This window comes from Alligator mississippiensis, chromosome 4, assembly GCF_030867095.1.
Source record: "Alligator mississippiensis isolate rAllMis1 chromosome 4, rAllMis1, whole genome shotgun sequence".
In the NCBI taxonomy this organism is placed as follows: domain Eukaryota; kingdom Metazoa; phylum Chordata; order Crocodylia; family Alligatoridae; genus Alligator; species Alligator mississippiensis.
Genome location: NC_081827.1, coordinates 160278739 through 160300522, shown reverse-complemented (window position 1 = coordinate 160300522; position 21784 = coordinate 160278739). Strand labels below are relative to the sequence as shown.

General features: G+C 46.3%; 2 protein-coding genes across 5 annotated transcripts in view; both read right to left on the bottom strand.

Annotated features, from left to right (window-relative positions):
• The window catches only part of PLEKHM1 (pleckstrin homology and RUN domain containing M1), a 47096-nt gene extending 35072 nt beyond the window's left edge, over positions 1–12024 (bottom strand). Inside the window, exons 1-3 of one of the 3 annotated variants that reach the window (XM_014601342.3) lie at positions 11942–12024; positions 4932–5026; positions 1607–1854 (exon numbers count right to left, since the gene is read on the bottom strand). In XM_014601342.3, the coding sequence (XP_014456828.2) occupies positions 1607–1854; positions 4932–4985 (302 nt within the window). In that variant the 5' untranslated portion in view covers positions 4986–5026; positions 11942–12024. Of the gene's footprint in view, positions 1–1606; positions 1855–4931; positions 5027–7250; positions 8974–8998; positions 11914–11941 lie in introns of those variants that run through there. The other 2 variants (XM_019475852.2, XM_019475840.2) reach the window with 2 other exon arrangements.
• A 5313-nt stretch (positions 12025–17337) lies between these two features.
• LOC102572720 (leucine-rich repeat-containing protein 37A3) overlaps positions 17338–21784 on the bottom strand; it is a 40364-nt gene continuing 35917 nt past the window's right edge. Inside the window, exons 12-14 of one of the 2 annotated variants that reach the window (XM_019475832.2) lie at positions 19294–19345; positions 19035–19192; positions 17338–17502 (exon numbers count right to left, since the gene is read on the bottom strand). In XM_019475832.2, coding sequence (XP_019331377.1) covers positions 17463–17502; positions 19035–19192; positions 19294–19345 — 250 coding nt within the window. In that variant the 3' untranslated portion in view covers positions 17338–17462. The remainder of the gene's footprint in view (positions 17503–19034; positions 19193–19293; positions 19346–21784) is intronic. The other variant, XM_019475837.2, reaches the window with a different exon arrangement.

Here is a 21784-nt window from a genome sequence, read left to right as displayed (position 1 = left end):
ATTTCCTCCCTAACCCCCCACAAAATTCAAAGATGGCACTAGTCCTTGAGAACTGGGACTGCAGGCAGAGCCAGCCTTAGAGAAAATAATGCCCTAGGGGAACTTGTATTTTGGGGGGAATTACCCCCCCCAAGTCAGTGGTGCTGCTGCAGGCAGAGGCAGGCAGGGGCATGGGGTGCAGTCCAGTGAAGAGGCACAGTGGCATGATATGCCAAGCCAGGGCAAGCGCCACCTGCACTGCCTGGTCCGGGTCCTCCTGGGTAGCGGCTGGAGGTTGGGGGGGGGGTAGGCTGGGAGAGAGCACTTCTGTGACAGCAGGCTGTTCACATGGGTGTGTGCACATGTGTGGCATCCCCTTGGGTAGTCGGCCACATTGCCCACCCACGAGGCTGGCTCTGACCACAGGGGATAAGCTATATTTCAGCCACTTGGCACTATAGCAGTAAAAGTCATGAAATGAATGGCAGCTTGTGGTTTGTTTTCAGAAACAGAGAAGAAAATGTTCCAAGGCATAAAAATATCTCCCACTGTATGAAAAGGCTCATTTTCTTTCACTTCTTACAACTGAAGAATAACTGAAGGAGTCTGGATGAAGATTTCCACAATAGATGTGTTTGGGCTGAAATTTCAATGGAAGCATTTTGCCCAGAAGACAAACATTTAAAAAAAAAAAAAAAAAAAATGACTGGTGTGTGAAAATACTAAGTAAGAAAAATCCAGGTCTTATCATCAGTATATTTCAGTGTTCTTTACAAAGGAGGTAAGAATCACTATATAGCTTTTACATGTGGGGAAATTAAGGCAGAGAGAGAAGAGAAGGACTAGTTAGAGGGTGGTGCCAGCATATAGACCGCCCAAGACTGCCGAGTCCAGTATTCCCTCCAGTAAGAGACAATTTTACATGAAATACTGTCACCACAAAAGGCTATTGTATTGAAATGGTATCCCTAAAAGTGTAATACACAGTTTTCTCAGTGGGTGCTTTCATAGGTATCACACTGTGCTCTGAAATTTCAGAGAGCATAGAACGGTTGCCCATCTATTTAATGGTGTTTCTTGGATAGGCAGAGGAGCACTGGACACTGATTGGGTCCTAATAAGTATTCTGTCTCTTGTTACCTGTGGTCCATCTACTGCCCAAGAACGCTGGAATCAAGGGAGCCAGGTACTATGTCGTGGAGATGAAAACGTGTTGTGAGGGGAACTAAAGGCTTGAGTATTGTTTCTGCCTTAACAAAAGTTGTATTAAAGACAAGTGTTAAGGCCACTTTCTGGCTTATGGCCCATCCCAACAATTCAGGTCTGTCTGAATGCTCAGCGATTGAAATCTGGAAGCTACAGGCAGGGGAGGGTCAGGTGAGATCTCTTACTCTGGTGCTTACTTCTTTCATTAGCTCAGCACAGCCCAAGTCAGTAGCCTTCATGGGTGCTTTGCAAGGCCCCCAAGCTTTGGGTGGAAGGGCTGGAGAGGGCAAGGTGAAAGCTCTTTCAAACTTGCAATGTTTCTTTTACCATTTCCCTCAACTGTATGGTTTTTAACATGTGTGTGTACCACAGAAGGTGACTGCCTGGAAGTGCAGATAACTTTAATGGAACCATCACTCACCGGTGTGTGATGCTCTTCAGCAGGCCCCAGAAGACAGGCTGGGGAAGAGGCGCACGCCCGCCTAATTTCTTCCCTTTCCCTACAGCTTCGGCTTTTATGTACTTTGCTTTCAGCCCATGCACAAAAACAGCCTCTAGGGCGCAGCAAAGGGTATTCGCATCTCCATCGTCACTGGTTACGATGGCATCAGAGGTTACAAACTGCTTCTGCAGTGCCTTGATGGAATTCACCAATTGCTTTTTGATCAACTATAGGATAAAAGGGAGAGTTCAGGGGATAAAAACTGATCATTAGTTAGAAGAGATCCTTTTTACAGCACTGGTTCCCAAACTGGGGGTTGCATCCCTCCAGGGGGCACTGGAGCTGGGTGTTTCATCTGCTCATTGCACACCAGCTTTTAAAGAAAGCAACATGGGAATCGGTTACATCTGGGAGTCTCTGCCTTCTTGCTGAGCTACCTTATACAGTGATGGATGGAGGCCTCAATGTTATTTTAATGAGCAGTATGGAGTAACAATTCCCTTTTAGTCCACCCCCAGGAGCCCATGTGTTGGCACAGCTGCCTAGGCAAGCCTAGACTACATTTGTTTTAAGGCAGCAGTGTCAAACGTGTTTGCCCCTCCTTCCCTTTCCTTTTACCCCATCAGTGTGGGATCTGGACCAGAGGGGTCATTGTGAGCTGGATCCAGACCTACCTCAACTAGCAGGTTAAGTGGCAGCAGGGATCCACAATAGTTAACAAAGCCATTGCTTGCCTGCCACTACTAACACATAACCAGTGGGACTCCATGCCCTGGAATTCAGCATAAGGCCTGCCCCCAAATTCCCAACTGCTCCAGCAGCTCTGCAGGCCATAGATTTATCATTCCTGCTTCAAGATTTCCCTATATACAACAGAGCAGTGGTTCCCAAACTCTGACAGACTGCGCATCACCAATATGAAACGATACAACCCTAAGTACCACCAGAAAATTTTTCAGTTCAACATTAAGTACCACCAGCAAATTCTTGTTGTATAAAGTAATTGTAATAAATCTGTTAATGCATACCAGACAGGTTGTCCGCATACCACTGGTGGTATGTGTACCACAGATTGGGAACTGCTGAAATAGAGATTGGACTGATACATCAGTCCGACATCGGATCAGCACCGATACAAAGAAAATTTATTGTATCGGAAATTGGCCTGATGTGGCCTATAATTTGGCTGATAAATGCCCGTGCGCACGCACAGCTGCAATGCAGCATGTAAAGAGTAAGAAGCGCAGCCTGTCAGCTTAAAGAGTTGTGTGCAGCTGCTAAGTCTGGTCTGGTGAAGGGGAGCAGTGAGGGAAAGGGCATGGGGGTGCAGATTAAGGCCCCCACAGCAAGGGAGGAGCAGAGCAGGGGCTAGGGCAAGCGCTGCCCAGCTGGGGCAGGGCAGGGCACAGGATGGAGCCACAGCTCGTCGGGGGGTAGGGGGGACAGGATGACAGCTCCCGCCACTGCACACTGCTTGTCCAGGAGCTGCTGATTCGGCGCTTGCCCACTCGTCTGGTGGCTCCCGCTGCTCGTCCATTGGGACATGGGGGTGGGAGGGCATGTGCCCCTGGATCTGCACAGGCTGGGGCCAGGGCTGCGCCAGGCTCTTCCTGGCTTGCCCTGACCCATGCAGATCCGGGGGCACACCCCGCTCTCCCATGCCCTACCGGACAAGCGGCAGCAGCCACCGGGCAAGCACCAGACCAGCGGCTCCTGAACAAGCAGCCACCCCTTCCACTGGATAAGCCATGGCTCCATCCAGCACCTGCCCCACCCCAGCAATGCTTGCCCAAGTCCCCACTTCACTCCTCCCTCACCGTTGGGGGCCTTGATCAGCCCCCCCATGCCTCTTCCCTCTCCCCTCCCCTTCCACCACCAGACTTACCAGATACACACAGCTCTCCAAGCTGCCGTGCTGGTATTGGAAACTGTATCAGTATCGGCCAATACACCTCCTTAAATATCGGCTACCAGGATTGGCCTCAAAAATCTGTGTCAGTGCACCCCTAATATACAATCATACTTTCCCAGACCTCTGCTCTGTGAAGACAGTGAATTGCCTCAGGATGGATGATAAAATGCTACACTAACAAGGTATGTTTAAAAACTGCCTGTGACAACTGTCAGCCTTGTATGAAACATTCAATTGCAATGGCTGACAGCTAGAATTTGTTCTGTGAGCAAAATTAAACCTAATCAATCTTTGGTGTGTGTGCAAGCGTCATCAACAGGTTGCTTGAAAGGTTCAATTAAGAGGAGAATGCCGAGGTGTTTTAACAGAGAAATGTGACACACCAGATGTTTCTTTGAGGGGTAGGTTTCTGTTTCATGCTGTTCCCCACTGAGCCTCTCTACAGGCATTAAAGTATAGCAGAGGAATTCTATACTCCAATTATTTGATTTCCCTTTTACTTATACCAGAATAAGAAAGAAGCAAGTCTCAGCAATCTTAATACATTTACAATGATGTAAATTATTTTTATAGCACAGCTGAGTCCAGAGGCCTCAAACCAGGTCTTATATAAAATGAAAGTTTAACTTCCCCACCAGACGACGTTTGGGAAACATTGCACACTCTGCTGGGCCCTCAAACATGTCTAGCCTCAAAATTAATAATCACCCAATCTTAAAAAAAAAAGGTTGAAGAGTGCAAGTAATTTGACTGAGAACAAGTGAATAAAAGAATCACGGATTAAGCTGTGTTTCCAGATACAGTGTTTAAAAAAAAACCAAAATAAAACAAAAACTCAAAACTTTAAAGCAGGCTTAATTTTTCATTATTTGCATTACCATAACACACGGGTATTCTGATTAGTGACCCAAATGCTAGACATGGTATAGATGCAGAACAAAGGAAAGCTCCAACACCCAGGAGCTTATCCCTCAGTAATACTTTCTCTGATCCATCTCCTACTTTCCAAAAATAGCTCTTCCTTGACTGAAGACATGTGTCTGTTTTGTTTAATAATTTATTTTTAGATGTGAAGTAGACTACAAGGAAGATTTACAACAGCTTCTATTGTTTAAATAGGGCTACCCAATACTTCCACAACCAGGAACAAGTGCTTGTATCCTAGGACAAACATTCATGGAGAGCTCAGCCTAGAACCTAGCCTGTACCAGAAAGGATTGCCAGGGTGTTACACCATTATAGCAAATTTGGCAAACTCTTCCAACGTGAATGGAATTTATCAGCAAAAAGGCATACTTTTGGTAGAATAGCGATTCAACAAGTGAAATAAGATGCACAGGCAGAACCTCTGTGATTACATTATACGTGACAAAACTAGCAAGCCTTACTTACCTGTATAACTTTCTTGGGATCAGGTACATTTTCATCTGTGTGGCCGGAATGCATTTCTACTCCTGGTGCAACTTAACTCAGTGAGGACATGACACCTATGGCAAGACAAAATGAGAACATTGTAATTTTTAAGAAATCTGCTCATCTACAAGACACCTGCAACACAACAGGCAGCTACATGCAAATGAGATGTGAGGATTATATTCAGCATTTGTCTAAAAGCCTTCACAGCAAGACAGCTGGTTCAAATAAGGTCAGGACTGATCTAGAGATTGCTATTAGATTGTCCAAATTCAACTTGATAATCTCTGTAGCCCTTTTTCTGCATTAGTCAAGAGAGGCAAAGGTTCATTTTGCAGGCAGCCAACTTCTACAATTAACTATGTCTTAGAGTGGAACTGGTTAGAATCCAAAAGCATCCTACACCAAACTGCTACTATGAAAGCAGATAGTTCAGTCTGGATATGAAGAGTCCTGTCCAAAAAGTAGATGGAAAACCCCAATGGAAAAAACTCTGGACTAATTCCAAGCTGGTCAGGACTTCCCAAATAATCGTTGCCTCTACCACACCCTTGTCATAAGATTTCCTAAATGCTTTATTTTGCAATCAAAAAAGGCTGCATGCAGTGATCACAAGTGCTTCAACCTCTGTCCCATATATACTTAGTCTGTTACAGTTTATTTCTGATGGGGGGGGGTGGAACACAACAAAAAACACATGAAGAGAATGCCTAAATGGCAGCAGGAATAGAAAAACCCATAATAAGATAGTTGGCACTGTTTTATTATTTGTACTGCAACAGCGTTCGCAAGCTCCAGTGTGCTGGACACTTCACCAATACTACCCTTGCCTGGGCATGCTAGCATGCCATCAGATCTACAACCTTCTTCCCTTGCAGAAATAGAAGTGATCAGAGAAAGATTCAAAGTGAAACAGGTGATGTAATCCTGCTAGGAGGAACACAGTTTAATTTACACTAGTAATTGTTCCCTCCATCCTCAGAAACTTTAATCATTTAAATTTTTAAAAAATTCCTCCCCCCACCCCCCATCAGGAAGCTGACATCTCTGCCCTGCAGAATAAAAAACAAATACAATTTCTGGTTCTGCAGAGAAATGAGGTGTAGTGGAAATGGGGAGTCTCTCTCTCTTGGGTGGAGGGAGACTTTTGTCTTGGTGTTGCTCAGGATCTCTCTCCTGATAAAAACCAAGGGGAATGGTTTTACCTGCAGAAGGAAAAAGCACAATGGTACTGTCCTCTAAGAGCCCTGCTTTAAGCCCTAAGATTTTAGTCCAAGAACTTCCAGCTGGCTTGCCATGGAGATCCCTCCAATATTTTACTGTGATCAATCAAATTAGATGACTTGATTGAGACCTACTATATCTGATTACAAGCTATTGAAATTGATGTTTGCTCCTCTTCAACAAGTAGTTCTCAACCTTTTTAGACTTGAGGCAACCCTTAAAAAAAAATGCTAGCCCTAAGTTTTCGTTCACTTTGAGTGCTCAGAAATAACAGAATTCTTCTGTTGCAAAGAATTCAGAAAGATCACAACAGCGCAGAATGGATTTAACCCTACAGATTCCTATTTGAAATCTGTTTTTTCATGCAAATCACGTTTGCACATCTAACACTGCTAACCTTACACAGCACCCTTGAAAAAAATCTCAAGGTACCCTGATTGAGAATCACTGGTCTACAAAGACCATGACATATGCTTAGGCAATGCAAACCCTTTGATTAACATCTTCTCACACAGTCCGTTCATCAGACAGAAGGCTCATGAAGGGAAATGCTCATGACCTGCCATTTAGAAGAAGTCTGTGTTACCACAATGACAAATTCGTCAACACAATACTCCACAACACAGTTACTCTTTCATAACTGAAACTATATTATTTCTGTTGATACAGCATTTTCCTGCCTACACAACAGTGGGACATGTGCCAGATCAGTAACACAGAGGCAGCTTTCATTTAGCAGAAATCTTTCTGAAAAAAAAAACAGAGACAAAACATCTTGGAAAACCTGTTGCTAACATGGCCCATGGCAGTTTGCAAGCCGGACAGGAAACCAATTAAAATGCTACAAAGGGGATGCAATTAATTCCCTGGACAATTGCTACTTTTGATCTGATTTAAGGTAAAGTACATAAGAGACAGGAAGATGGGGTATACATGCTTAAACAAATCTACTCCGAAAACTGTCATGTGATTTCCCTGAAACCATAAATGCTCAACAACTGCTCAGTCAGGCCCGGGCAGCTAGTATCGGACAAGAAAAACAAAACTGAGAACAGCTCTTCTTGCTTCACTTACCTTAGAACAAGGAGACCAACGTCAGACACGTACAAAGGAATCGCAGATTAACAGGTCCAAATTGGCTTCAGAATCCCAAAATATAGGCTTATCTGACTGTATATTTCTTAGAAATTAGTTAAAAACTGTATCAAAAAATGAGCCAGGCTCTCTCCAGGAAACATCTTTTTTAAAACAGGACTCTGGATCTTTTCGAAAAACATCTTCCCTGTTTTAAACCACATCAATGACAAGTTGCTACTCACAGGTTTCAAATGGAAAACAATAACCAGTGATGACAGTACTAATCAGTGACTCAAAGCCTGGAAAGACAGTCATTTTCCAAGCATGAGCACCTAGGAAGTTATCCTTCAAAGATTAAAGGAAGCTACAGGAGGACCAGACCAAGCATCTCTTTCCAGCTCTCGGCCCACCTTGCTTCTCTGTTTGCAGCATAACGTGGGATCAGAGGTTGTCAATACAATCTCCATGATTGCTCTTCCACCAAAATCAGAATTGCTTTTACAATCCTACCTAAAAATATAACCAAAGAGAACTCTAAGCCCCTACCCCAAGCAGAGATTTCTGTACCTTGAAAAGGGAGGAAATAGACTTCCTAAAGCCTGCTAGGGACTCTACTAGGCTGATCTACTTCACATGGAAATCCTCTGGACCAGGCAGCTAACTAGGTGCTGAACAAGTGCCACACAGAGAATCAAGTTTTGGAATCAGAAAGCTAGAGCAGCAGCTACAGGCAGGACAGCCAAACACACTGCTGAAAGGTGGCACTGCTGAAGTGAATGACAATTACAGACCTGTGTTCTGCTCCCAGTTCTCCTAGAAACGACCTTGTGCAATCAACGTCTTACCTCTTATTTCTAAAATGCATAAATTACACACATCTCTCTCTCCTAGAGTAGGAGTGCAAGATCTTGCTTGCAGAAAAAAGGTTGCAAAATAAATGTGTGCAGAAATATCAAGCACCAGTTAAAGGAAGAAATGAGACTTGAGCAAGGGCTTCCTGGCTTCCACAGTATGCTTTTCCCTATGCTAAGAAGCATCCAGAGAAAAGTTCCCTCCTCATCTTCCCTAGCAATCATGAGCAGACAAGGTTCTTTGGGTGAATCTGATATCTTTTATTAGATCTACAGCCTATTTACAGTTCATGGGCTTTGTCTGCAGCCTGGGAAGGGGAAGAAGTAAGGCTCTCTTTTGGGGAGTGTGTTGTGCACCCTTGTTGGGAAGGAAACTCCACCCCAGAAATGTTCCAAAGTCAGTGACTGGCCTCAAGCTGAGCAGGCAATATTCATGTCATTGCTTAAGGTCATCAACACAGGCCAGAATACCAAAATGACCCATTACTGACAAGCATGGTAGAAGGCAGAGCAGAGTGTTACCTTAAAGACTAATTTAAAAACTACAGCCTACTTAATGAGATGCTATGAATTTATGTGAAAGCAGAGGTACAAAATAGAAAAGAAAAAAGTACTTTAAATACATAAGATAGGAAAAGGAGGAGGAAAGGATAGAAGGGGGCACAGCTGAGAAAACTGAAGGTGGGTTAAAAAGAGATCAAAAGGAATCAACAAAGCAGTTAACCCATTGCAGGATATAAGGGTTATAAAAGCTAGTCCAGGTAATAACATGCATGGGAGCAAGCAAAAAAAAAAAAAATTACTTGTAGCTACTAGCATAAGCAGCAATTTCAGCTTAAGAGCCTGCAACTGCCATTGTGTGCACTCCTGGTCCATCCCAATCAGACAACCTACCTGCCTCCACCTGTATGCTTGACGCACTCCACATACTCTTCTTCCAGGATTGCACAGCAATGAGGAAATACAAATAAGAGGCTAAACATTTAACAGTGCCCTCCCATTACACAACCACACATTTCTCAAACAAAGTAAAAGACACGTTTTTTTCAGAACATTATGCATTCAGCTAATATGTAATTTGCAACAACGACAGCTAAGGCTGCAACTGAAGACTTCCTGTGATCTCACATTGGCCCTGCAGCACAAAGAAAAGAACCAATTTAGACTAGAAAAAAAATTGTGAAAATGAGCATCTATTAGATTTAGATGCATTTCCAGAGTGATGTGAAGATAAAAATAAAGAACTACTGGAATGCATGAAACTAGAACTACTGGAATGAGGATTTTCTTTGATGATGTTACAGGTTAGCTAACCAAGCTGAGAATTTAGATTGTATTATCAGAAAAATAAATGACCATGCTACGATACAAATGGCAAAAGGAAGTAGAGTTGAGGTGAGTTGCTTAAGCTTAAATTCATTTCCTGACTTGTGAGAGAAGCTGCCCAGCTTTAACAACTATTTTAAACGTAGAATTTTCTCATGCAGAAAAATAAATAGAAGGGCAAGTAAACTGTGAAACTACAAAAGTGTGTGCACATGCGTGTGCTCAGCCTCTTGTACACTCGCTATACAACTCCTCAGTAGAGTACGTATGCTTGCAGTGACCGACATGGGACCCAGAGGCAGATCCAGCTCCACCTCTACCAAACTGCATGTGTGCATTAGAGTAAAATGTCACCCTTCATCAGGCGTCCACATCAACTGAATCGCCACAGCAGCCTCACCTTCTCCAAGATAAAATCGTCCACACAAAAGTGCCTGTGCAAATCAGGAAGTCTGACAGCAAGACAGAAGGTACCTTGTTCTTGTCCCACACGGAGGTAAGTATGTACTGTGGGAACCACTTATCATGAACCTGAATATGTTGAAATTCCACCTACGGAGGGAAGGACTGTCTCAATCTGCTTCAATCCATTTTAGCAAACCGTCATACTACCCTCATAATTTATGAGACCCATTTTCTCTTTTCTGCCAGAGCAAATGCAACAGAGCATTAGAAGCTACTGGCATCTGATGCTGCACTGCTGGCCCAGAAGAGTGAAGGAAGGACGGCCTTTGGCTCTGGAGTGAAGTGTGTGTGTGGGTGAGGAGGGAATGACAATGCAGGTTTCTGACCAGGCTCTTATGCTGCTGCTCCCCAGAGAAGGAAGAGGCTCCCCACCCAGGTGCCACTCGAGTTTCACTCCCCGAGAGCCTTGAGAATATCAACAGACCACTGCCTTCCTTCAAGACTTACCTGCCAATTCAGTTCCTCTCCTGCCTCCCAGATGCTCTCAATGACTTTGAAAAGAACAAGAATAAAGACCATAAACTCCAAAAAAACAGGAGCTTCCAGGTATGGAGAAATGCTCACTTGAAAGGCTTTAGTGCTCATGGGGAATGAGAAAAGAGACTCAACTTCTCTGAGCAGGGGTCTCAGAGTTAACTGACTCCACTACAAACCAGTCCTGCAGGCAAGATATTGGGCCTCTGAGCTTTCCTTCTTAACAAAGTCCCTCTCAGAGGCTTTTTCCTATAAGCAGCAGGATTTCTGAACTGAAAGGCTCACATCAGAGAGAGAGAGAACAGGGCTTTGCAAAGGCAGTAAGATCACTGGGCAATAAGCTACACAATTACATCTGTGATGAGTTGGAGGCCACTTATTCTCTCCACCCCACAAATTGCACAGCTCCACTTGGATGATGGGTGGAGCAAAAAGCAGAGGAGGACTGTTCACCTGCAGAGCCATCTCCTGGCATCTCATGGAGCACAAGCCAGGTAACACCACACAAAATGGAAGGTCAATCTCTACCGAATGCATCCTAAGCAAAGAGAAGGAAAGAGTCCCTTGCAAGGGAACACCTAGCCTCTCCAGACTCCTGCCCTTGGGTTAGGAGTGGGGTGGACTTGCTGGCAGAGCAGCTTCAGCAAATTAACTGCAGAGGGCAATGGAGGAAAGAGGGAGCTCCTGGCAGGGAAGGTGGCTCTTCCCCACTGCTCCACCAGCTCAGCTCTGCAAGGTAATGCAGAGATCAGCAACATCCATGAGCCAACAAAGCAGTGCCCCACTCAAAGCATCACTGGGCAGCTTGGCACAGCGGTGGTTCTGCGTGGCCCACGGTTCTTTTGTGCACCACCAGGCCTGCAAAGGAAACTCACTCCTCTCCTCTTCTGAAACAACGCTTCTCAGGTCATCAGCCCTGGAGCCCTAAAAGAAGGAAGACTCCCAGTGCCATCTCCAACAGGAGAGAGAGAGAGAGAGGCAGGGGGAGGGGAGAAAGGAACCAGTAACCCACAGAAAAGAAGTAAATGCTGAGAAAAGCCGAGAGAAGAGCTGACTCCTCGACTATCACTCAGACTGCTGTCCCCACAGCTTTTCCTCTCACAGCAAAGTTCAGGATTTGAAACCGGGTCACTCTAAGCTTGCTAGTAATTTGCCGCTTGTGAAAGAGAAAAGGAGTCCTGCACATTCGGCTGATGGGAGAGGCGACAACAAAGTTACCAGGAAACACAAGATTAGGCAGGGAGCAGAAAGCAGAGCTGCAAATGAGGCAGGCAGGCAGCACACCGGGCAGAGAGCAGAAAGCGGAGCAGCAGGCCGGGGGCATAGCGCAGGGAGCAGAAAGCAGAGCAGGCAGGAGGCACACAGGGTAGGGAGCAGAGAGCCCGGCAGATTGGGCAGGGGGTACAGGGCAGGGAGCAGAAAGCAGAGCAGCAGGTGGGGCAGAGGCACAGGAAAGGAAACAGAGAGCAGAACAGACAAGCAGCACAGAGCAGGGAGCAGCGCAGCAGACGGTGTGGGGGCACAAGGCGAGAAGCAGAAAGCAGAGCAGCAGTCGGGGCTAGCGGCACTCACCGGCTCGGCGTGGGCATCCGGAAGCGCAGACCTCTGTCCCCACGTGACCGGCGGGCGGGGCGGGGCCTGGGCGCAGAGCCCCGCCCCCTGGCTGGCGGGGCCCGGGCTCCGGGCTCCGGGCTCCGCCGAGCCCGCTCCCGCCCGGCGGCTGGTCGGCGCCACTGGCTGAGCTCGCGCAGGGGGGGCGGGGCCGCCCGGGCTGTCGCGCATTCAGTGCCCAGAGCAGCGCAGAGCCCGGCAGCGCGCGGGGCGGGGCGGGGCGTGGCGGGGCGGGCCTCCGGTGCCGCCCCCCGGAGCATTGCTGGGCTGGGCCGGGCTGGGCTGATTTGAGCCCCTGCCCGGGTGCGTGCGGCGGGCGCTGCGAGCGGGGCTGGCTACCGACACCCGTGGGCTACTCGTGAGACAAACCCGCAGGCGTCCAGCAGGCCTCCGTCATGGCAAAAATGTTGGCGCCTGTCGCAAAGGCGGCTTTCAGACCGAAGACTTGCTCCGTTATTTTGCCGCCATCAAAAAACCCTATGGAAGTGGAGAGGCAGCAACTTCTGAGGGGTGCCTCGAGTCTAACAAGGATGCTTCAGGTCTAAAAGGTTGCTTTCCCTGTACAACTCTCCTGCCCCAACCAGGATTCGGCAGGGTGGGTCATTTGCTATGGAGCAGACTGCGTGGGGATATGGGAGGTTTGCTGATGCTTGAATCTTTGAATCCAGGGCAGCTCTCTTTTGAAAAGACAAGCGCCATCTCAACCCCAAAGGGCCTGGGCTGGCCCAGGAATCTGAGGGGGGAAGTCTCAGCCTTGTGCTGTCCAAAGAGCAGACCAGTTGATCAGAGTGGTTGTTTCTGGCCTTGATGCTGCACAAGGGTGCAAAGGGGAGTTGGCTGAAAATATTAGGAGAATTCACATGTGTGTTCCCCCCACCCCAAACTCACCACTTTGTGTAACTGAAATCATGACACGTGTTATCTTAATGATTGTGTAGTCATGATGGTCCATAAATTATGCCAGGATTTCTTAGGGTGACACATTTCCACACGTGAAAGGTGAGGAAGACCCTCGTCTCTTTTTGATAGACCGTGATCTCGCTGTGATGAGCTGCTTTTGTTCTGCCAATTGTATGCCTGCTACCCTTCAGTGAGCTAAAACACAAAAAGGAAGCTGATAGGAAGTGGAAACTTGGACAAACAACTAGGGAGGGGTATAACAGTATTGCTCAGGCATGCGGGGATGAAATCAGGAAGGCCAAAGCACTACTGGAGTTTCAGTTGGCAAGGGCCATGAAAGGTAATAAGAAGGGTTTCTACAAGTATGTTAGCAACAAGAGGAAGATCAGGGAAATTGTGGGTCTATTACTAAATCAGGGAGGCAGCCTAGTGACAGACGATGAGGAAAAGGCTGAAGTACTTGATGCCTTTTTCGCCTCAGTCTTCACAGGCAAGGTCAGCTCCCAGACTAGTACACCTGGCAGCACAGTTTTGGAAGGAGGTAAGCAGCCAACTGTGGCAAAAATACAGGTATGGGGCTATTTAGAAAATCTGGACATGCACAAGTGTATGGGGCTGGATGGGATGCTGAAGGAATTAGCCAATGTGATTGCAGAGCCTCTGGCCATCATCTTTGAAAGCTCATGCTAATTGCAAGAGGTCCCAGAAGACTGGAAAAGGGCAAATATAGTGCCCATCTTTAAGAAAGGGAAGGAGGATCCAGGGAACTATAGACTGGTCAGCCTCAACTTAGTCCCCGGAAAAATCATGGAGCAGGTCCTCAAGGAATCCATTTCTAAGAACCTTTGGAGGAGAAGGAGGTGACTAGGAACAGTCGGCATGGATTCACCAAGGGCAAGTCATGCCTGACCAACCTCATTGCCTTCTGTGATGAGATGATTGGCTCTGTGGATGTGGGAAGGAGCAGTGGACATGACATACCTTAAACTTTACCAAGCCTTTTGATATCGTCTTCCACAACATTCTTGTAAGCAAGCTAAGGAAGTGTACAGGTTGGTTAAATGATCTGTAAGGTTGATAGAAAACTGGCTAGATCACTAGGCTTAGAGGGTAGTAGTCAATGGCTTTAATGTGTAGTTGGCAGCCAGTATCAAGTGGAGTGTCCCAGGGGTTGGTCCTGGAGCCTTTTTTTTCAATCCACGTAGGACTGAACAATCCCATTCACTGATACAGGCTGGGGACCAACTGGCTAAGCAGCAGCTCTGAAGTAAAGGACCTGGGGGTTACAGTGGACAATAAACTGAATATTATCCACCAGTATGCCCTTGTTGCCAAGAAGGCTAACAGCATACTGGGCTGCATTAGTCGGAGCATTGCCAGCAAATCAAGGGAAGTGATTCTTCCCTTCTGTTCAGCACTGGTGAGGCCGCATCTGGAGTAGCATCCAGTTTTGGGCCCCCCGCTACAGAAATGATGTAGACAAATTGGAGAGTCCTGCAGAGGGCAATGAAAATGGTTAGCGGCCTGGGACACATGACTTATGAGGTGTGGCTGAGAGAACTGGCCTTATTTAGTCTAGAGAAGAGAAAACTGAGAGGGGATTTAATAGCAGCTTTCAGCTACCCAAAGTGTGGTACCGAAGAGGATGGAAGTAGGCTGTTCTCAGTGGTGGCAGATTTCAGAAAAACGGTCTCAAGTTGCAGCAAAGGAAGTTTAGGTTAGATATTAAGAAGAGCTTTCTCACTAGGAGGGTGGTAGAGCACTGGAATACGTTACCCAGGGCGGTGGTGGAATCTCCATCGTTGGAGGTTTTTAAGACCCGGCTAGACAAAACCTTGGCTGGGATGATGTAGTTGGGGACAGTCCTCCTTTAAGCAGGGGTTGGACTAGATGACCTCCTGAGGTCCCTTCCAACGCTAATTTTCTGTGATTCTACCCCTGGAAATTTCTCTCACCCCTTCCCATAGTTGGTTTTTACAATGCTGTGCTTGGCTTGTGATCTCTTCTGGTCAGATCTGATGAAGAATGCCTTGCCTTTGAAAGCTTGTCCAGCTCTACAGTTGGTCCAATAACTGTACAGTTGGTCCAATAAAAGACATCATCCTAAGGAATCCTTGCCTTGCACAATTCATTTTAAAACTTTGTCAGTTCTGTAGAGGGCATTTTCCTGATGCATCTTCCTTTTCCTGGACTTCTTAAATTGGAAAAATTTCAGCTGTTGTGAGGGCAGCCAGGCTGAGATTGAGCAAGGGAGCAGTAGCGGTAACTGAAAAGGCTCAGTCAGCACATAGCAGCTGTCACCACCAAACTGCAAGGCACGTTCAGATCCCTGTACTTCTAGCTGTGGTCACCAAATGTGCTGCTGAGCATAAAAAGTGCAGTATGGAATTGTCCCTGGCAGCCAGCAAAAGGCAGGCAAGTGTCTACGTGTAATTTCTGGCTGCTGGGAGGCAGCTAAAGTCTTCCAGTCAGTGAAAGTGCCACAGAAGGTGCTTTGAGCATGAACAAATTTGATCTCTAGATTCTCTCTGGAGATGCTTAATAGCAGGAGTAAAAGTTCTGGCTGTGGGGCCAAGACAAAGGTTGGCAAATGCTAGAGGAACTAATTGTTAAAGCAGAAACACAACGTGTGCCTCCCCCTATGCTGTACTCCCAGGCAAATCCCTGCATTCACATGGAAGTAATGTTACATGTTGAGCTCCTTGGGGAACCCAGGCCTAGCTGCATGTGTCTTCTTTCTCTGAGTGTCCAAACTGAGCTGCCCCACCACTGATTTCCAGAAATGCTGAGGACAGACAAGTGCAGCAAAAGTCAGAGGAGAGTTGCTGGGGAGATTCATTAGACTTTGGCATTGTGGTCTGTAGTAATATGCCTAAAACTGGGAATTGGGGGGCTTTGTCTATATGTGGCCCCTCAACTTGCATGTCTGTTCCCTGCCCAGCCCTGCACCTGTTCTCCCATCCAGCTCTACGATCAGAGTTGGGCAGGGAACAGAGTCTTCAGACTCTGCCAGTAGGGAGTTCCCTACCCCTGCTCCCCAATCACGGAGCCAGGGCTGGAAGATCCTTATCGCCCCGCCAGCTTTGCAACTGCGTTGCTGACACTGAAAGATAAGGATATCCCAGACCCCAGCTTCCTGATCTCAGTGGCGAAGCCGGGGTGGGGAGATAAGGAACTCCCAGCTCCTGGTCCCCGATCCTGATCTCAGAGCGGGGCCTGGGAACTCATAGATTTCATAGATTTCATAGACATTAGGGCTGGAAGGGACCTCAGAAGATCATCGAGTCCAGCCCCCTGCCCCAGGGGCAGGAAGTCAGTTGGGGTCACAGGATCCCAGCAAGATAAACATCCAATTTTCTCTTGAAGGCGTTCAGAGTAGGTGCTTGAACCACCTCCGATGGCAGGCAATTCCAGACCTTGGGGGCTCAGACAGTAAAGAAATTCTTCCTTATGTCCAGCCTGAAATGCTCTTGCAGGAGTTTGTAACCGTTCAACCTTGTCATCCCTTGGGGCACTCTGGTGAACAATCGCTCACCCAGATCCTGGTGAACACCCTTGATAAACTTATAGGTGGCCACCGGATTGCCCCTGAGCCTGCGCTTTTCCAGGCTGAAGAGCCCCATAACTCTCAGCCTGTTGCCGTAAGGTCTCTTTTCCTGATCTCTGATCACGTGTGTGGCTCTTCTCTGGACTCTCTCAAGCTTCTCCACAACCTTTTTGAATTGTGGAGCCCAAAACTGGATGCAATACTCCAGCTGCAGCCTCACCAAGGCCAAGTACAACAGGAGAATGACGCCCTGAGATTTGCTTGAGAAGCATCTATGGATGCAAGCCAGCGTTTTGGGGCAGGGGGACATAGACCCACCCGGGCTCTGGCAGCAAAACCTGCCAGGCAGCTCCTGGGGGCAAGAAGCAGTCTCCTGCCTCCTACTGTCTGACTGACCAGGAGTACATTGCTCGGCCAGGCATCTATGAGCGCTACTGCACAGTAACTACTTGCAAGTAAATTTGCTACTTGCATTTGCAGATAGCAAATTTACTCGCAATTAGTGCAGTTTACTGAGCAGTAAACGTGTACATGTAGACATGCATGATTACTGCGCAGTAAACTGCTCTACTGTACAGTAAAGCGTCTTGTGTAGACAGACCCAGTATCATGCAAGTCCCTTCACTTTCCTTGCTGTTTTCCCATTTATAAAATAAACTATGTATTTACCCATTCATCTCCTAAAAGTGGTATGGAGATAAAGTAGGGGAAATTGATATAACACAGAAGCAAACAGAACAATGAGTATGAGCATGGCAAATGACATTTTAGTGCTGTGATTTTGTGTGGGGAGCTGAGGGAGTGGGATTAGTGGGAAAGGGTTTGACACTTTTGGTACAACCCAGCTCCCTGGGTATATTTCAGTTAGCACAAATCTCGCGCTTAATCTGTGAAATGTATTTAATAATATATTTAATAGTATATTCAAGGATTTAGTAGTATATTCTGAAGATAATATTTTGTTTTTATCTGGATAATATAAAACAACTTTATAACACAGTATTCTTGATATATGGTATAGTCACAGAAATATAATTAGTAGCTTTCGTTGTCAGATGACTGCTCAGTTTCTTTCCTGAATTAAAAAAAAAGAAATTAAAAGATTTTTTTCAACTACAGGAAAAATTGGATTTTCATGTAAGTAACAATATTTTCTTCCTATTACCTAAATATGAGTATGATTTGGTAGCATCACTATAGGAGGCTATAAACTACCTCTTCTAGTGATGAACTTGTAGCTGTCCATTTAATTTAGGAAGATGCTAAGGTAGAATTAATGCTGTTACTAGAGCTGTGAGTTTAGCTTTATCATCTCTCTACTATATACACAGGCAAAAAGCTCTGCAAGGGCTTTTTTAGAATAAGAGAGTAGGAGAGTGATTTCAGAGTCTTCCAAACTTGGGGGCTGAACACTGGAGTAACATATCAACTGCACATGCATACATTTGTTATCTCAGTTACTTGTTATTATAACCCGTAGAGGAAGCTGGTGAGGAAACATGGTGAGGGGCAAAAATGGTGATGGAGCTGAGGGACATGACTTATAAGGAAAGACTGGGGGAACTGGGCTTATTTAGTCTAGAGAAGAGACGACTGAGATGAGACTTAATAGCAGTCCTCAACTACCTAAAGGGGGGTTTGAAAGAGGATGGAGCTAGACTGTTCTCAGTGGTGGCAGATGATATAACAAGGAGCAATGGTCTCAAGTTGCAGCAAGGGAAGTTTAGGTTAGATATTAGGAAGAATTTTCTCACTAGGAGGGTAGTAAAACATGAACAGGTTACCAAGAGAGGTGGTGGAAGATCCATTCTTGGGGGTTTGCAAAACCCAGATAGACAAAGCTTTGGCGGGGGTAGTCTTGCTTTGAGCAGGGGATGGACTAGATGTGACCCCCTGAGGTCCCTTCCAGCCCTAACTTTCTAGGATTCTATGAAACTCATAAAAAATGTTTCTGATTGGTGCTTAGTTGCTTAGAAGGGAAGATGAAAGCCCAGTGCCATAGACCAAGTTATTCCATGCAATGAACACGTTAAAATGACAAACTTAAAATGAAAATGATTTATGCTATTGGGAATGAACCAGAGCCCTGGGTTCTGCCACCTCTACTGTGAGCAGAGGGGAGCACAGCTGGGTGGAAACATTTGAAAGACTGCAGCACTAGCAGCTCTATACCACATCCACCATCCCATCTCCCTAATCATAGGAAAGTGTCTTTGTTCCACTCCCTGGCATTGGGAAAGGAATGTGCAGGGAGATTTGAGCAGTTGGGCTCACTCTTATATTGTTCTCACTCCTAGCCTGTGGGATCTCTGCACTACACACAAGGAGGGGCACCTAGTCTGATTTTGAGAGCAGGCCCTGGAAGCAGTGCAAAGACACCTAGTTCTGTGCAATCTTAGCCTTATGTAGCTGTCCCAAGGTTGGCAGGCATTCCCAGTGCATTGTGGGACACATTCTAGGATAGTGTGATGTGGAGTCACCAAGGGAAGAGTCGAACTGTATCCTAGTGTCTATATCCTAGTATCCACTGTATCCTAGTGTCTAAAGAACTAGTGCATTAATGGAAAACAGCGTGCTAAGTTTAGGTTTTGCTAGTATTTAATTTACCTTAAATAAGCCTTGTTGAAAATTTCTTCTTCACCTGAGGAACCTTCATCATATAATTTCCTTGCCATGGATTTTTTATGTACAGCATCCAGTGGCAGATACATATCTCTAAGCCAAAGTGGTTTATCCATATTTGCAAGATTTGGTGCCTTAGAGATCTGAAAAAACACAGCAAACCAAATGATGCCATGCCGTATTGTCAACTAAGTGAGTAAGTACAATTAAGGAACAGGGGCTTTAAATATCCATCTTTTGTTACCATTTCAGGTGTGCTTTTTCTCTGACTGCCTTGTGAGAGTTTCTGAAAGGACCTTGGGGGGAGAAAAGCAAATTATTAATTATAACTAATTTTGGGAAAATGCTGTCTAAGCACTGTCCTGCCTGATTGCTGCTCTGACAAGAGTCAGCACCTGGTTTGGTTGCTCAAGCTCTTGTGAAGCTTTTGGATTTAATGGATTTTAAGTAAAAGCAAAGTATGGGGGTGGAAAGCCTCCATGTGTCTTTGTTCTCAAAGAATTTGCCTCTCAGTACATTTACAAACCAGTATGACCAAGGTTGGGCTACACATGACAACAGGGGCCCTTCCTGCAGCTATGTCCTTTTAAGTATTGTTGGGACTTAAAAAAGAGGACAGTTGGAACACAACAAAAGATGGGCTATTTGAGCTAAAGGACAATGCTGGGATAAGATCAAATGTGGCTAAATAGGCCACAAATAATTTTTGTCTGGAAATCAAAAGAAAGCTCCTAGCCATCATAGCCATAGGATTCTAGACCCACATTCTAATTGCCATAGTGAGGGCAAACAACCTCATTAGCTCTACAGAGATATCCTCTGATAATCTGCACAGCTCAGCCAGGGCCTGGGAAAAAAGACATCTCAGTAGCACTATATTCCTTTCTTTTTTGTTTTGTTACACTGGCATGAGACAGCAGTCAAGCCTGCTTGTTCCCAGCGGCCTTTCAGCCGATAGCTAACCTTTTTGTAGTAACCTATATCAACTTGGGATTTATATGAACTGTGGATTGGCCCAGTGTCTGCTCTAGTAGCAGTGTGTCCTCCTCTGTTGTTGTTACTTACGCGCTTTACAGAAGACTCCTATGCAAACCATGACTTTGTTGCCTTGGTCAGTGCCATGGCAAGGAAATTTGGTGCTCGAGGCAAAGCCCGCAGCAGCAGCCCATCCTTGCCCTGTGCACAGATCCAGGGGGCACATGCCCTGCTCCCCCCATGCTTGCCCAAGAGTGCATGTAGCAGTGGGAGCCACCCTCCCCACAGCCCCCCCCGCAAACAAGAAGCTCACGGCTCTGTCCCATGTCCTTCCCCGGCTGGGCACTGCCCCTTGGTGCCCCTTCGCTTTGGCATCTGGGGTGGTTGCCCTGCTGGCTGCCCCCCTCCCCTTGCTATGGCACTGGCTCTGGTCATTATAGAGTCAGGGGTTGCCTGAAACCTGAAGACTTTTGAAATTATCTTTTTACATTTTTTTGGCGGGAAGGGTATAGTAGCGTTGGGAACAGGGGCCAAGAGACTAAAGGAGGGCTGGGTGAGTGAAGCTGAAGAGAGTGAGAGTCAAGGGAGTGGAGCAGACAATTCTGTTCTCCCATCCATTTGTTTCTGGCACTTTCCCTCGGGAAGATCCTCCACTAGGAAGATCAGAAGCCCTGTGCCTGTTTCCCACCTTGTGGCAAAGCAGCTTGTGTTTTGGGGTAGGAGGGAGAAGAGAGGTAAAACAGGGCAGAGAAATAGAGGGAATCTGAAGTGAAGCAGATAGGAGTACAGGAAGAAGTGCTAGGTCCAAGGAAGCAGAAATGGAGAACACAAAGATGGAGCAAGAGAAGGAGATGAGAAGCCGCTCCTGACACTGCTGCCCTGGGGAACCAGCCCTGCCATCTATCCCACCAGAGACCAGAAACATGGAAAACCTCTGCAGGAGTGCAGACAGTATCAGGGTTCATGCATATGGATTTTTTGCAGGACTCTGTAGACAGGTTGGTCCCTCTTGTGAACATGAGATGCTGGGCTGTATCATTCAGCTTGCCAACAGAGCTCCTGTACACATGTATAGTGCCACAGGAAAATAGTGTTAGGATTGAGCGGATGTGATTAGTAAGACTAAGGCTCTGCAATGATGCTTAAGGAAGAAAGTACTAATACCACAGACTTGCTTGGCCCTCGTGATTCCAGTGATGTTCAATATGGCACAAGGCAGTATAGATGCGCACCTATATAGACTAACTAAATAAGATACATAGAGAAAGCACAAGCTTTCACAAACCCAAGTTCACTTCATTAGATGCTGTGACAGGACAGCAGAGAGCAGAATGACTGATTAGAGTACAAAAGGCAGGAGGGAGAGGGTGCGGGGAAGGGAAGGGGGAGTGTTGTGAGAGGCATACAAGCAAAAGACCCAGAGGAGCAAAGGGGTCACAAAAGCTAATCCAGGTAATGAGATATGCCACAAGCAATAGGGTGATGAGCCCAGAAAACTTATTTCAAGTTCCCTTCATTTTAATGCTGTACAACAGAGATAAGTAATATTCCTTAGGGCCCCTGTTAGTAATGATGCTGAAACAAAACTGACAGACAGAATAAACAGTATTCCTGAGTGCAAGAGTGGAAGACTTTAGACATGTCCTCTCAGGCATTCAAGACAGAGGAGGACACCCAGCGGCAAGGGAAGCTCTGAGTACTGATGGGCTGTCAGTCTGTTAACAAGTGGCTCCCACAAAAATCCTATTAGATAAACCCTG